The sequence below is a fragment of the Podarcis gaigeae genome (genome assembly GCF_964106915.1).
Source record: "Podarcis gaigeae genome assembly, chromosome: 2".
In the NCBI taxonomy this organism is placed as follows: domain Eukaryota; kingdom Metazoa; phylum Chordata; class Lepidosauria; order Squamata; family Lacertidae; genus Podarcis; species Podarcis gaigeae.
The window spans coordinates 69,114,959-69,128,782 of NC_139679.1; the positions used below are offsets into that span (position 1 = coordinate 69,114,959).

General features: G+C 49.2%; 1 protein-coding gene across 4 annotated transcripts in view; it reads left to right on the forward strand.

The window, feature by feature from the left end:
• The window catches only part of CPLX2 (complexin 2), a 127,851-nt gene extending 119,008 nt beyond the window's left edge, over window positions 1-8,843 (forward strand). For all 4 annotated transcript variants that reach the window (XM_083726341.1, XM_083726342.1, XM_083726343.1 and 1 more), the window contains one exon: window positions 3,663-8,843. In XM_083726341.1, coding sequence (XP_083582467.1) covers window positions 3,663-3,860 — 198 coding nt within the window. In that variant the 3' untranslated portion in view covers window positions 3,861-8,843. The remainder of the gene's footprint in view (window positions 1-3,662) is intronic.
• Window positions 8,844-13,824: the final 4,981 nt, after the last annotated feature.

Below are 13,824 nucleotides of genomic sequence, written 5' to 3' on the forward strand. Positions count from 1 at the left end.
TTCTTTTATTTTACTTTTTTACAATATTACTTAATTTTTTCACAGAGCTTCTCTAAATGCCACTAACGTTATTTCCTTATCACTTAAACATTCCCAATAATTTGTTAATTTTCCCCAGTCCTCGATGAATTTTTGATCTCGTTGATATCTGATCTTCCCAGTCAGTTTATCAAGTTCTGCATAGTCCATCAGCTTCGTTCTCCATTCCTCCAGCGTTGGTAGTTGCTCTTGTTTCCATTTCTGAGCCAATAATATTCTTGCTGCTGTTACTGCATACTGGAAGATTTTGTGGTCCTTTCTATTTATTTCATTACCTACGATTCCTAAGAGAAAAGCTTCTGGTTTCTTAACGAATGTATATTTCAACATTTTTTTCAATTCATTATATATCAGCTCCCAGAAGCTTTTCACTTTCTTACATTCCCACCACATATGAAAAAATGTACCATCTGTCTCTTTACATTTCCAACACTTCTTACATGTTTTATACATTTTTGCAAGTTTTACTGGTGTAATGTACCATCTATACATCATTTTCATAATATTTTCTTTTAATGCAGTACATGCAGTAAATTTGATACTTTCATTCCATAGTTTTATCCAATCATTAAATTGAACATTATGTCCACAGAGGAGAATCATTCATGAGTCTATGGCGTGTGGTCCCAGGGGGAAGAGCAGCCTTCACATTCAGCAAAGAGCCGCTGCGGCCTGCCCTATACTCTGCTTGTCTGCATTGCCCCTTCTGCCTATCCCTCTCTTCCCACCTCCTATCAGCTGTTGCTGGGATCCCTTTTATTTGACATGTGGCAAGGGGGAGAGAAAGGGCCATTGGAGGACCATCATCTATCCTTTGATTGGTGACCAGTATGTATTAGGCATATGGACTGAAGATGTCCAGGACACAAAGATGTCCAGGACACATCAACTGTGTCAGCTGACTGATTCAGGTCATCAAAGGAGTTCTTGATGATTGGCATGTTGGAAGGACTCAACTCCTGATTTCGTCGTGAGCCCAGAACCCAAACCAGAAGGATGAGCAGAGGGATAGCTCAGTAAGCGGAGCGTGATACTCTTAATCTAAGGGTCATAGGTTTGAGCCCCACATTGGGAGAAAGATTCCTGCATTGCAAGGGGTTGGACTGGATGACCCTTGTGGTTCCTTCCAACTCTACAGGTCTGTGACTCATCACTGCCTGGCAAATCATTGTCCTGTCTTCTAGGGACTAGCTCACACTGCATTTGATTACTACTATATATACTGGATAGCTGGACAACTGAATATGTGAACAGACTCCATTTAAAAGCATTGTGTGTGAGATGATAGAAATAGATGCCTGTGCTGGATCATGCTGACATAACAGTTATTATTTGATGCATTGCATGCTCACATAGGGACAGACACACATGTGTAAAGTAGACCCTAGGAGCATGTATTTGCTGCAAGACTTTTATCTCCACGTCTGGTCTGTCTGTATGTCCACCTTCTTTTCCTGAGCGGCACAAGCAGGAATAGCATCACTAGAAAGCTGAACTGGAAGGGAACGTAATCATCTACATTGGCAGAAAGTCTGAACTTTGATTCGTGGGGAAAGGCACGCAATGGTCCACCATAATTCTGTTTCGAACAAAAGCATTGAGAACAAAAGTCTCTTGGGGCAGATCCTCTCTCTGTGCCACTCAGAGAGAACCAGCATTGGGAGGATTAATCCGCCAGGGTGCATCCTGCACCTCACTGCTGAGAAGCTTTAAATGTTCCTGTTGAGCCCTGAGCAATTCCACTGGGAAAGCAAGTGTCAAATTTCAGCACAGACACAGTATTCCGCCAAGAGCAAATCAGCCAGGCCTAAGAAAGCAGCTAAAGAGACGTGAATGGTGGAAGGAAGATAACAGGGGCATCAAGAGGACAGAAACATTGTATGTGGGGAAATTGCTGTGAATGCAAAGCGACAGGAGGCCAGAGGGAGAGTGAAAAAATAGAGTCAGTAGGCAGAGAAGGAATTTTGTGCAAGGTTGGAGGGAAGGATGGAGGGAGAGCATTCCAGAGCCTCCTTGTTCAGTGGCAGTGTACCTCTGCATACCAGCTGCTAGGGCTAGACAACCAACAGGAATAAGTGGTTGTCTTCCAGGTGCGCCAGCTTCCGCCCAGCATTGGAGGCGGGGCAGCATGTGCGTGTGATGTCGCATCCATGGTGCGTGTGATGTCACATGGTGGGAGGAGACCCAATGGGGCCCAGCACACCCTCCAAAAGACATGACAGGGCCTACTCCCAGCCATAAGAGGGCCCAACTGAGCCCGTCACAGCCGCAGGAGGGCTTTTCTTATCCTGACTCCCCCAGCATTCAGTTTAATTGGATTTTCCCAGGTACCAGTATAATGAGAAAAGGAGGCAAGCTTCTCTCCACTTTCTCTAGAGCATGCATAACTTTATGCACCTTTCTTATGCCCTCTTCCCCGCCCCCTTTGCACACTTTTCCTCTGAGCTAAAAGGCTCTAGACATATGATCCATGCTGCAAGATTAACATCAGCGCTGGGAGCCAGGTGGGTGGATTCTGGGCGTCTGGCAGAAAGGAACCTTTCCAAAGATGTCTCTCCCCAGTCCTTATCTCTCTCTGTCAATCACTGCCCAGTTCCTGGCTCTCACTGTCCTCGCATTATTAGTGGGGGCGGTGTGGGTCTCCCTTTATTGCCCACATTGTAAGTGGATGTATTAGAGGCCTGGCGCTCACTATCTGCAATCTTCAATATCCTTCTGCCGAGGCAGATAGCGCAGCAGCCAGCACTGCCTCTGCCCAGCCCATAATATCTTGCTAGCAGGGGCAGATGGGAACAGAAGATTCCAGCCTTGTGCAAATGAACACACAGACCAAGGCTTCTTCCGCAGCTTATTTTTCCATTTGGCACCTGGCCGTCTTCACCACGGCAAGTGGCCCTCAGAAGGCTGCTTCAAAGGAAGTGTGGCCCCAGGGCTGGAAAAGGGTTCTTCAGCTCTGCCATAACGTGTTTCCAATTCCTTGCTAGTGTCTCTTGCTCTAGGTAGGAGCTGCCACCTGCATCCTTGCCTCTCCTCTTGTTGTTGTTGTTGTCTTCAATTTCTATACCACTTCATATTTTAAAGGGAAAAATCTCAAAGTGGTTTGCAACACATTAACACATCACATAAAGCAACCCAGAATCAAACATTGCTGAAGAAAGTCAACTATAAAGTATAAATTCAAAGCAACAGAATTAACAGGAAACTAAAATGTTACAGATTGAAAAAAAACAACACCATATTACTAATGGAAGTCAAATATAAAATGCACAGTTAAAACAGCATACTTGCCAAGAGGATACTAAAGCTTGTCGTTCAGCCATATCCTCATGGAGCCGAGGCAGCAACAAGAGACTGGCTTGAAATGCAGCATAAGGAAGCCTCACGGGGACATGTGTGGGTGCCGCAATGGACCCCACAATGCAGCTGCATGCAGGTTCACTCAGAAGTAAGTCCCAGTGATGTCAAAGGGACTTAACTCCCTACTGAGCGTACTCAGAAATCAGCCTGCAAAAATAATGGCAAAATCATTGTTTTTAAAGGTACACTTTGCACTTTGCATGGTGTAAACCCAAACTGTGTCAAACGCCTGTGTCTCTGACTTCTTGTGGGTGTCTCCCATGCAGTACGGCTTGAAGAAGAAGGAGGAGAAAGAGGCGGAGGAGAAGGCAGCGCTGGAGCAGCCGTGCGAGGGGAGCCTGACGCGCCCCAAGAAAGCCATCCCAGCAGGCTGCGGGGATGACGAAGACGAGGACGAGGAGAGCATCCTCGACACGGTGCTCAAGTACCTGCCGGGCCCACTGCAGGACATGTTCAAGAAGTAGCCCTGCCCCACCAGCCCCCTACCCTGCGCTGCCCACCGTACCTGGCACTGCCAACTCAGAGCTTGGGTTGAGGGAGGGCAGTCCCAGTGGGGCAGGGGGGATTTTCATTTATTATTTTTTTTACTTCATTTGATTCCTTTTTTTCTTTCGTTCCAAGGGAAGACCCCACACGTGTCCTTGTGCCACGGGGCCCCTGCCAAGCCACCGCCCCACCCCTTTCCCCCCAGGAAGAAGCACACCAGGCACAGGGCATGCTCCCCCCCTTACTGCACCTCTTGCTACCCCTCAGACCAAAAACCACTCTCACCTGCTCTGCTCCCTGGAGCTGCAGGCTGGGCCACTGCCGGGAGCCTGCCTCCCCCTTTCCGATCCCTGCCCCGTGGCAGAGCTGGAGTTCTGTTGTGCCAAAGTGCCAGCTGGCTACGTGGGGAAATGACCCCCCTCTCCCCCATCCCACAAAAAAAGAAAAACTGGGCACAGGGTGAGGAACTTGGACCAAATTCACTGATGCAACCTCATGGGGGCCCTGGGGAAGGGGCTTGGGCTCTGCCCCTCCCCCCATGCACATTCCTACCCCCCCCCCCATGTTGACTGCCAGGGAGGGACTGGGTGCCCATTTCCCTTCACACCTTGGGGCAAAGCCAGCCCCTGCACATTCCATCTCTTGACTAAGAGAGCAACCAAGAGGAGCACCCCCTGCCCTCATCCTCGCACTCAAGGGCTGCTGGGTTGTTTCTCACATGCTTGGGGGAAAGGAGGAGCTTGTTTCTGGAAGGAATCGAACTCGCACCCCCAAACACTAATGCAGAGAGACTTACCTGCACCAAGAATTACGTGTGTGGGAGGCAGGGGAGAAGGCTGTCCCTGCTACGACGACTACTTCCATTTCAAGCACGCACATTCAGACACACCTTCCACAGCCCCACTACAGCCGGCCAAGGGTTCAAGGGCCAAGGTTAAGCATCAGCTCTTCCTTGCAGGTCTTGGTCTTCCTTTGGTCTTGGGTTCCAAGACCTGTTGGCTCCTCATGGGTGTGGCGGACAAGTGGTTGGGAGGTGGCACTGTCACCTTCGCTGTCTCGCCCATCTTTTTCTGATCCAGTTCATCCTTTGTCATTTGAGCTGCAGGGGGTGAACTGGGGCAGCTACAGGCTGCAGAGTATGAGGACCAGGGCCATCCTCTTTCTGTCATTTTGCTCTCCAAAGTGGAGGGTTTAGACTGAGTCTTGACTTGGGGAGCAGGGGACTGAAGTGGATCAAGGGCGCTTGCAGGCAGGGGCTTATTGTTGTGAATGGGTCATTTAGATGTTGTAAACGGGTCAGTGGCAAGAGGTTTACCAGGGTTTTCCCCAGAAAGGGTAAATCTGGGTAAATAAAGGGGAGGGAACACAGACAGGCATTTGCCTACGTGAGGAGCACCCATTCCATAATAAACACCCACTTCGGAGCACCCAAACTCAAAGAAAGGGGAATAGAACCCAGCAGCACATGCAGGATGGAATAAGAGCTCCTTTTTCCAGCCTGGGAATAGCCAGCTGCATTTGTGCTGCTGGAGAACCTGAGGGTCATCATCGTCACCTTCTTTGAAGGAGGCTGATGCAGGGACCCTGGGATAGAACTGCCAGCATGTGTGGCTCACCCCTGGCTGGAAGATCAGTCTCTTGGGATGAGGAGCTTCAATTCATTTCTTAGGCTAGGATTGGGAGCCCATTGCTGTGGCTATCTTGGTTGCCCAGGATCCTGCTACAGGCCCCTGCAGATGCAAAAATGGTGCACAGAGCAGCACAGACACAAATCTTGCCTGCACTACTCTTGCTTCCACGACCTAAACATCTCTTTCCTTCTCATGCTGCCCCAGTTTTCTCCTTAACTGAGAAATGCCAAGGGCCGCCACCCCCACCCCTATATACACACTGATTTCTGGGTGGGGGTCGAGGTACTGTATGGTCTGGGAGAATCTTCTGCTCTCCCACCTCTGCAGCCCCCATCCTGCCCATGGGTGTGGCGATCTCCAGATCCCCCAACCCGCAAAAGAAAAACACCCAATGACTCTCCTTTGCTGTGCTATTGTTGCATTCACTCCCTGCCTGCTAACCCCATCCTTTCTCCAGAGCCACAAGATTAAGCAAAAAGCAGTGACTAGGAGACAAGGAAGGGCGGTTTGGGAGTGGGGGGAGACGTCGCCCTGCTGTTGGTTGGCACCCTGCCAAACGCCACCAGACCTTGGCCACTGCTGAAAACAAAGGCAAGGGCCCAGCCTTCCTTGGGGAAGTCCTGTGGTTCTCATTCTTCTGTATATTTGTTTGGGAAGGAAGGTCCCAATTGTCCCCCCACCCCAAGATTCCCCGGTGCCCCTGGGGGGCTTTTGCTTTTTGGTTGGGGTTGAGTTTGAATCTGAAAGAAATCTCCCTCCATTGAGTGTCCTTCCTTCCTTCCTTCCTTCCTTCCTTCCTTCCTTCCTTCCTTCCTTCCTTCCTTCCCTAATAGTTAAAGCCATATCAGTTAGACTGCAATACTATCAACACTAAAAACTCTGCGGGCCGCGCTCTCTCATCTTGTACAAAGGAGCGTCCCTGGGGGGGGGACCTTCCCCCCCCTTGCCCGCTTGTCTGTGTCTCCGGCCACCCACCATGTGGCCCATGCGTGTCTTTTTTGCATTGGTGTCTCTGTAACAGGGTAATTCACCCCAACGCCTGCCATCTGTCTTATTGTCTCTGCTAGTCACTCACAAGATGGTCACTGTACGGCTCCATGGAGCTCAGGACTTGGGGTGGGGGGCAGAGAAGCTTCGGGCAGGGCGGAGTAGAGAGGGTCAGGGTGGGGGTGGCAAAGGGGAAGCAGCCCATTCAGCACCTTATTTGCTCACAAGCCGTTTTTGCCATGGCCAACCATTGTGTGTGCAATCACCTCCTACCAGACACAGAGCATGACTGTGGTGTGCAGGGACTGGCCAGCGGAAATTCAGGGTGCTCCCTGCTGGCTGCTGGCAGGTGAGCTCTGTGGCGAGGTGGCACTGCTTTGTCCTGGGCTCTCACACGTCCGCTGTCTGCTGCTGGACCCTGCTGGCTGAATGCTGAAAACTGCAATAAGTCCACTTCTCACATGGGGCAAAGGGCTGATGCTGAAGCCAGCTTCCTGCCTTTGGGGTGGTGTTGCTGATGCTCTCGGTTTACTTTGTTTTTTTAATGCTACAGCCACATGTTGGTTGCCCAATCCCACACAGCGGGCTTTGACAGCCCCCTGGCTCCCACTGACCGCAAGGCTACTGCTGGCCTCTGTGGACCTATTATGGGCAAGACCTAAAGGTAAAAAAATATAAGAGTCAAGGGGTATCAGAGAGACCTGGGATGGCAGCACCCACAGCAACAGAGAAGGATTAAACCTGGCTTCGCCGTGTGGGAATCTCAGTGCTGCCATGATGGGACTCTTCTCCAGTTACCTTTGCAATGCGGGAACACCAGCTATTTCCTGCTCCACCAAAGGAACATCAGAAACCACAGGAGACATGCTCGTGCTTCAGCTCCTTCCCAAACACCCCACAACAAGCAGAGGCAACACTGGTTGGGAGAGGAGCCATTGTATGGGCTTTTCCTATATCATGACCTTGGGCTCCTGATGTTGTCTTTGCAGCACTGGAAGGCACTGCACTGCAGCAGTTCCCAGGCCACCACCAAGGTAGCCTGGAGGTTGCCTAGTGCTTCGTCATTACCACTTTTAGTAAATTGAGAAGAAGCTGCTTCTAATCTAATGGTGTATGTACACTTCCGTGTGTATATGCACATAAGGGGGGAGGGGGATAAAAGTTGTAGCATATACACCAGTAGGTTTAAGCCAGCCTCCCTCCACCATCCCATGTATAAGGCAAATAAATCTGGCCACTTCCGAGATCCCTTAACTCCCTTTTTCTCCTACATGTTTTAAGGCTCAGAATCACACATATGAGTGTCTGTTTACATTAGTGCATGCCTGACTCTGTGTGTGTGTGTGTGTGTGTGTGTGTGTGTGTGAGAGAGAGAGAGAGAGAGAGAGAGAGAGAGAGAGAGAGAGATGGATGGATGGATGGATGGATGGATGGATGGATGGAAGGAATGCTCACTATTCATTTATGATGTGGTGCATATCTCTGTGAGCGCATGGATGCATGAGAATGTGAGCAAAGCCAGTGGTGTACATGTGAATGTGCCAGTACTTGTCGCGAGGGCAGATGTGTGTGCGTTGGCACAAACCCAGGGGGCGTGCTGGAGTCTCCAGTGTGTCAGTGCCAACGTGTTCCAAGTGTGCAACCCATTTGTTTACAGATTGCTTCCAGAGCAGGATATCCCTCAGGGGCTCAGCATGGGCACAGAAGAACTGATCCCAGTCCCTCCGGGACCCAGTCAAGAGCATTGCCGGAGGGGCCCTGCATCCTCCCCACCCTGCCGTGCATGCATTCCCCTTTGTCTGCTTGCCTGTCACTGCTCTGTATTGGGAGGCGGCAGGCAGCCCTACTGCCTTGTGCACTAACCTGCCGGAATGTGTAAACCATCCTGTCTTGCTTGTGGCATCTCTGCTTTCTAGGGTCATTGTGTCTACCTGGCTAGTCCTCATCCCATCTGCACCTGGGAAGGACATAGAACACAGCAATGGGGTTAAGTGTGCTGAAGGGGTTCCCCAATGGAAAGATATGGGGCAAGCCAAGCACCCTGTGGGCCCTTCAGGTTAAAGCTGCTGGGGGACGTCTGTCTCCCGCAGAGAGATGAACACCTTAGGCTACGGAGTGCACCACTTCTGAGCCATTGCCCTTGCACCCTGCCAGCCTTTCCATTTAACCTGGAGGAGCAAGCAGGGAGCTGGTGACACCCCTTTCCCTGCCTGGGTGGGGTGGAGGACGCAGGTAGAAGGGGACAGCAAAGAGTCAAAGAGGCTCCATCCAGCCACCCTATGGTGACCATCCTGCTCTTACTAGTCTTTGAAGAAATAATAAAATAAAGAAATTTGTACATTGCCCTGTGTCAAGCGTCTCTCTGGCTGCACGTTTGGGAAGGAAGGATTGCAGCAGTAGCGGCAGTTATAGAGAAGAGAATTGAGGTTGACACAGGAGCAACACTTCGTGGAAGAGTTGTGGGACTACCTCTGGTGTTCAGATTGCAAGGCAGACCCTGGAGACCCTTTTGCAACAGCTCCCTTCCCTACAGCTTTTAGACAGCTAAAGTGGGAGCGTGTTTTGTCTAAACCTGGGAGGGGGCGTCTGGGGAATTGGATTGGATCCCTCCCTCCCCATTCCCCCATTAATTCAAGTGTTGCCCCTCTTTGTAGAGAGACTAGCTACAGAAAAGGAGAAAGAATTTTGATAGAATGAAACACTTTGCTAAGTTTGCTGTAGGCTCGGGCTAGAGAGCCAATTCCCATCCCCCTACATACACGCACACACACAATGTTGATAGACTACAAGTCCCATCATTCCTAACCATTGGGCCGGCATGTTGGCTGAGGGTTGTGGAACTGGAGACTCCCACAACTGGAGACTCACTCACTCTGGAGAGCTGCAGGTTAGCCACCTCTGCTAGGGGTTCAAATAAGGGTCCCTGCAGAAAAATAAATCATGGGCAGGGTTCACAATTACCTCCCTTTCCCCTGCACACACCTCCAGAACACTGCACAGTGGGAGATGAGAGGGGCTGGTTCTTTCTGGCAAGCAAAAATGCTTGCTCTGACAGAATGCTCTCCCAGGTTTTGGGAAAGTGTACTTAACATGCTTCCTCCCACTCCAGCTTCTGCTCATTCATTAGGACAGAGATAACGCACTTCTGGAGTGGTGAGGAACCTGTTTGACCTAAAACTGTTCAAGAGATGGTTAATTAAAAGTGTTGATACTTCCTTCCTTACATTAATCTCAGTGCTGAAGAACTACGATTCACAGCCTCCCTCTCTTGTTCTCTTCCCCTAGGAAGGGACAGAGCTAGAGAGAATAATCTCACAGGACCACCAGGTGCTATAGCTAGCTAGCCCAACGTTATTGCTGTTCATTGGTCGCACGTCAGGTGGGAGTGGCAGCCATGCTCTTATTTTAAATACTATGACCTGCCCCCAGCACTTGGATCAGAATGACAATGCACGCTCTGTACTAGTAAGCAAAGAGTTTTTAAAGCCAGCATTACTGGCAACTGCAGGATATTTGTGCCAGACAGAGAGAGCTAGGAACAAGCTGCTCTCGTTCTTTGGGCCAGATCCCTGCTGGGCACTACAGTGCTTGCCATATGGTAATGACTGGCAGTAAGTGCAACCCTTCTTCGGGAAGGAGCCAACACCCGGGGAGCTCAGGAGCTGCCTGGCTTGGATACAGGCTTGCTGTTTGCTGCCGGGTGACCTTGGGCAAGTTGCTGCCTCCCTGCAAACTTCACTTCTCCGTCTGAAAAGCAGGGTAAAAGTTATCACAGCCACCAGCGAGTACACACAGTAAGGCTAAGATGACTTGGGTCTTGTGAGGTCGGTTTACAGTTGATCGTTTGGGGCATGCAGTAACATAAAGCAAGCTCAGAAGATGAAGGCCTACCAAATGTAAGTGCTGCTGCAAGCCTTCATGGTTGTGTTCACTCTTATCAGGACATGGTCCCGGATATATGTATCTATCAGGCACTGCCACAACAACCTGAGGTCACTGACTAATTCATCCAGCATGTGGATGACAGTTCCAGGACCATGCACAGGCCTTGTCATAACATCTCACAGGCCACTTTGAAGGCTGTTCTTTTCCCTTTTTAACATTTAAACAGACTCAGCCCTTGCAGTTTACAAGCCCTGTGAGTTCTAGCTGGATTTTTGTGAGCAAGCTACCATTCTTCTATATACCAAGGCACTTTCCACACCACCCCCTGGAAATTAAGAGTCCACCTTCTTTCCCTATTGAAAAATCTGTTATAGAATATTGATTCTTAACCATTTATAAGTATGTTCCCATGTGACTTACAGGGGAATCTCCAAATCCCTATCAACCTGCAGAACAATATCTTGTGGCAATGTGGTCTATGTTCATATCAACAATTGCCTAAGTTCAGTAAAAACTCAACATGCTGGAATTCCTACATCAATTGAAAGATTTAAAAGGGTATAAGGCTCCTGTCTGAAGAGGACAAAATATGCTTACTCTGGCCTAAACCATTTATTTCCATTAACACCACCAAACAGCACACTCCTTGCATGCAGAAGATTTCAGGCTCCAGGTAAAGCATCTTTGCCAGTTAAAGGGCTGGCAAAGACCTCTGTGTGAAATGTTGGACAGCTGCTGCCAGTCAGAGAAAAGAATACTAGGCTAGATGGACCTGTGGTCTCACTCATCATAAGGTGTGCTTCCTATGTTCATAAGTCAAAAGTGGGGAGCCTGTGGCCCTCCAGATATTGATTCCAACTCCAATCAGCCCCAACTGGCCTGACCAATATGGTCAGTTGTAGTCTAATTCCTCCCCAGATGCTGCTGAACTCCCAACTCCCATCAACCCAAGATAGCAAAGCCAATGGACAAGGATGATGGGAGCTGTAGTCCAGCAACATCTGTGGGTGGCACAGGTTCATTAAAGGGGCCTCCATGCTGAAAGCGCTGCTGGTGGTGAGCAGAAAGCAAATAAGGGAATGCAGAATCTCTTCCCTGAGTGATATCCTTTGAGAAGAATGGTGCTCTTGTGCATTAAGAAGGCTGTGACTAATGCAGAGGTTTGCCCTCATGAATAATGCCTACAGGAGTACCTAGGAGTCCCATCTGTCTTGACCCACCTGAACACAGCAGACGAAAAGCTGTGCAGAAGGAGGGGGAGGCAGAAACACTGGGCTCCTAAGCTTGGCAGGAAGCTCCCTTAGCCTTGTGTTTACTTGCAAGTTCCCCAGGGGCAGCACTATGGGCTGGGGGGAGACAATGGGAGCTGATTGCTGCAAGGACTAAGGCAGCAGAACCAGAGAGGATAATAGCAGCTCTTTGGTCTGGAGGGCTCAACCCTGCTTGGAATAGAATTAAGTAATTGCTATGATTAGTGCCATGGAGAGGAATGGAAGACTGGTCACCTGCTGAGAATCCCGGCAGGCTTCTGGACAGAGCTGGAACTGTAGCAGCCCAGGGCATCTCTCTCTTCATTGCCACCCGGTCTGTCTCCAGCTTGCCATCCCCCTGTTGCCTTTCCCGTGCCATAACAATATCATCGGTATAGATCAGGGGTTTTTTTAAGACTAGAGGAATTCATAGAGGGGATGTTTATCAAGAACAATCAGCTACAGTAATAAAATTGAACCTCCAGAGTCAGGGGCAGTGTACCTCTCAGCTTGTAAACTTCCCAAAGCATCTGGCTAACCACTGTAGGGGACAAAATGTACTGGACTAGATTTAGCCTTTGCGGGTGGCGCTGTGGGTTAAACCCACTTGCCGATCAGAAGGTTGGCAGTTCGAATCCCCGCCACGAGGTGAGTTCCCGTTGCTCAGTCCCTGCTCCTGCCAACCTAGCAGTTCAAAAGCACATCAAGTGCAAGTAGATAAATAGGTACCGCTCTGGCGGGAAGGTAAACGGCATTTCCATGCGTTGCTCTGGTTCGCCAGAAGTGGCTTAGTCATGCTGGCCACATGACCCAAAAGCTGTATGCCGGCTCCCTCGGCCAATAAAGCGAGATGAGCGCTGCAACCCCAGAGTCAGTCATGACTGGACCTAATGCTCAGGAGTCCCTTTACCTTTAGCATAGTAGGGCTCTTCTCATATTATTGTTGCTACATCCCCACTGATTACAGCAATCCTTGAGAAACCAGCTAATTGAGGAAGTTCATCCATTAGCCATTACCAGCAGCCCTGCTCACCCTCAATTCTCCTTTTCCCCTGGGCTCATTCTAAGAACTGACAGTCAATAACCAAGAGCCTTGTCTAATCAAATATGTCTGCAGTAATTGACTGCAAAGTGCATCCCATGCAAGTTTATCATTATTCATAATTTTTATGTGTGCTTATGTATGATACTAGATGCCTAGCATCTACACAACCAGCCACTCCTGGCATTTAGCCTCCAAATTTTTCGATTTCCTTTGCCTAAAATGTGCCAGTCTCATAGATATCATCAGTGCGATTCTAGTCCACTGTTAAAATTTGAGGTCCTTCAAATGTTGCTGAACTACAAGTCCCATCATCTCCAATCACTTGCCACGCTGGCTATGAATAATGGGAGGTGGAGTCTAGTGACATCAAGAGGACAACAGGTTCCCCAACACAGCTCTGAATCTCTCTGAATTGTCCAATCTGTGCCTAGCAACCTGGTTTGTCAAGACTAATATTTATCCATGGCAGTTTTAGAGTCACTAGTAGAGCTTAACTTGTGTGAAACTCTACACTCCATGCAAATCAACTAATTAAGTATTTTAGTGCCCCCATGAAGAGGGTGTCTGGTGGATTCCCCCATTCCCTGCAGAGATCTGTCTTCCTTTCAGAAAAATGGCTAGGTACCAGACTGTGCCAGTGGAGCTTCCTGCAGGCTACAGCATTAGCATCTACATAATTCATGGACTGCAGCCGTTTGATCTCAGCTTTGAGGAGGCTCCAAACAAATCTTACTAATGTAGCAGCTGACCTGCCAGGGAACAATTGGTGCAAAATAATAATAATAATATTTTTTTTATTTATACCCCGCCCTCCCCAGCCAAGGCCGGGCTCAGAGCAGCTTACAAGCAATAATAAAAACAAGATGAATGATTACAACTTAAAAACAAAAATAAAATACAACATTAAAATAATGGAACATTAAAATATTAAAATGTAGCCTCATCGCAGGAGGAGAAGGGAAAAAAAAAGAGAGAGGGAGGGAGGGAATCAAATTGGCTCCAAGCCAAAGGCCAGGCGGAACAACTCTGTCTTACAGGCCCTGCGGAAAGAAATCAGATCCTGCAGGGCCCTGGTCTCATGAGGCAGAGCGTTCCACCAGGCCGGAACCAGAGTTGAAAAGGCCCTGGCTCTGGTTGAAGCCAA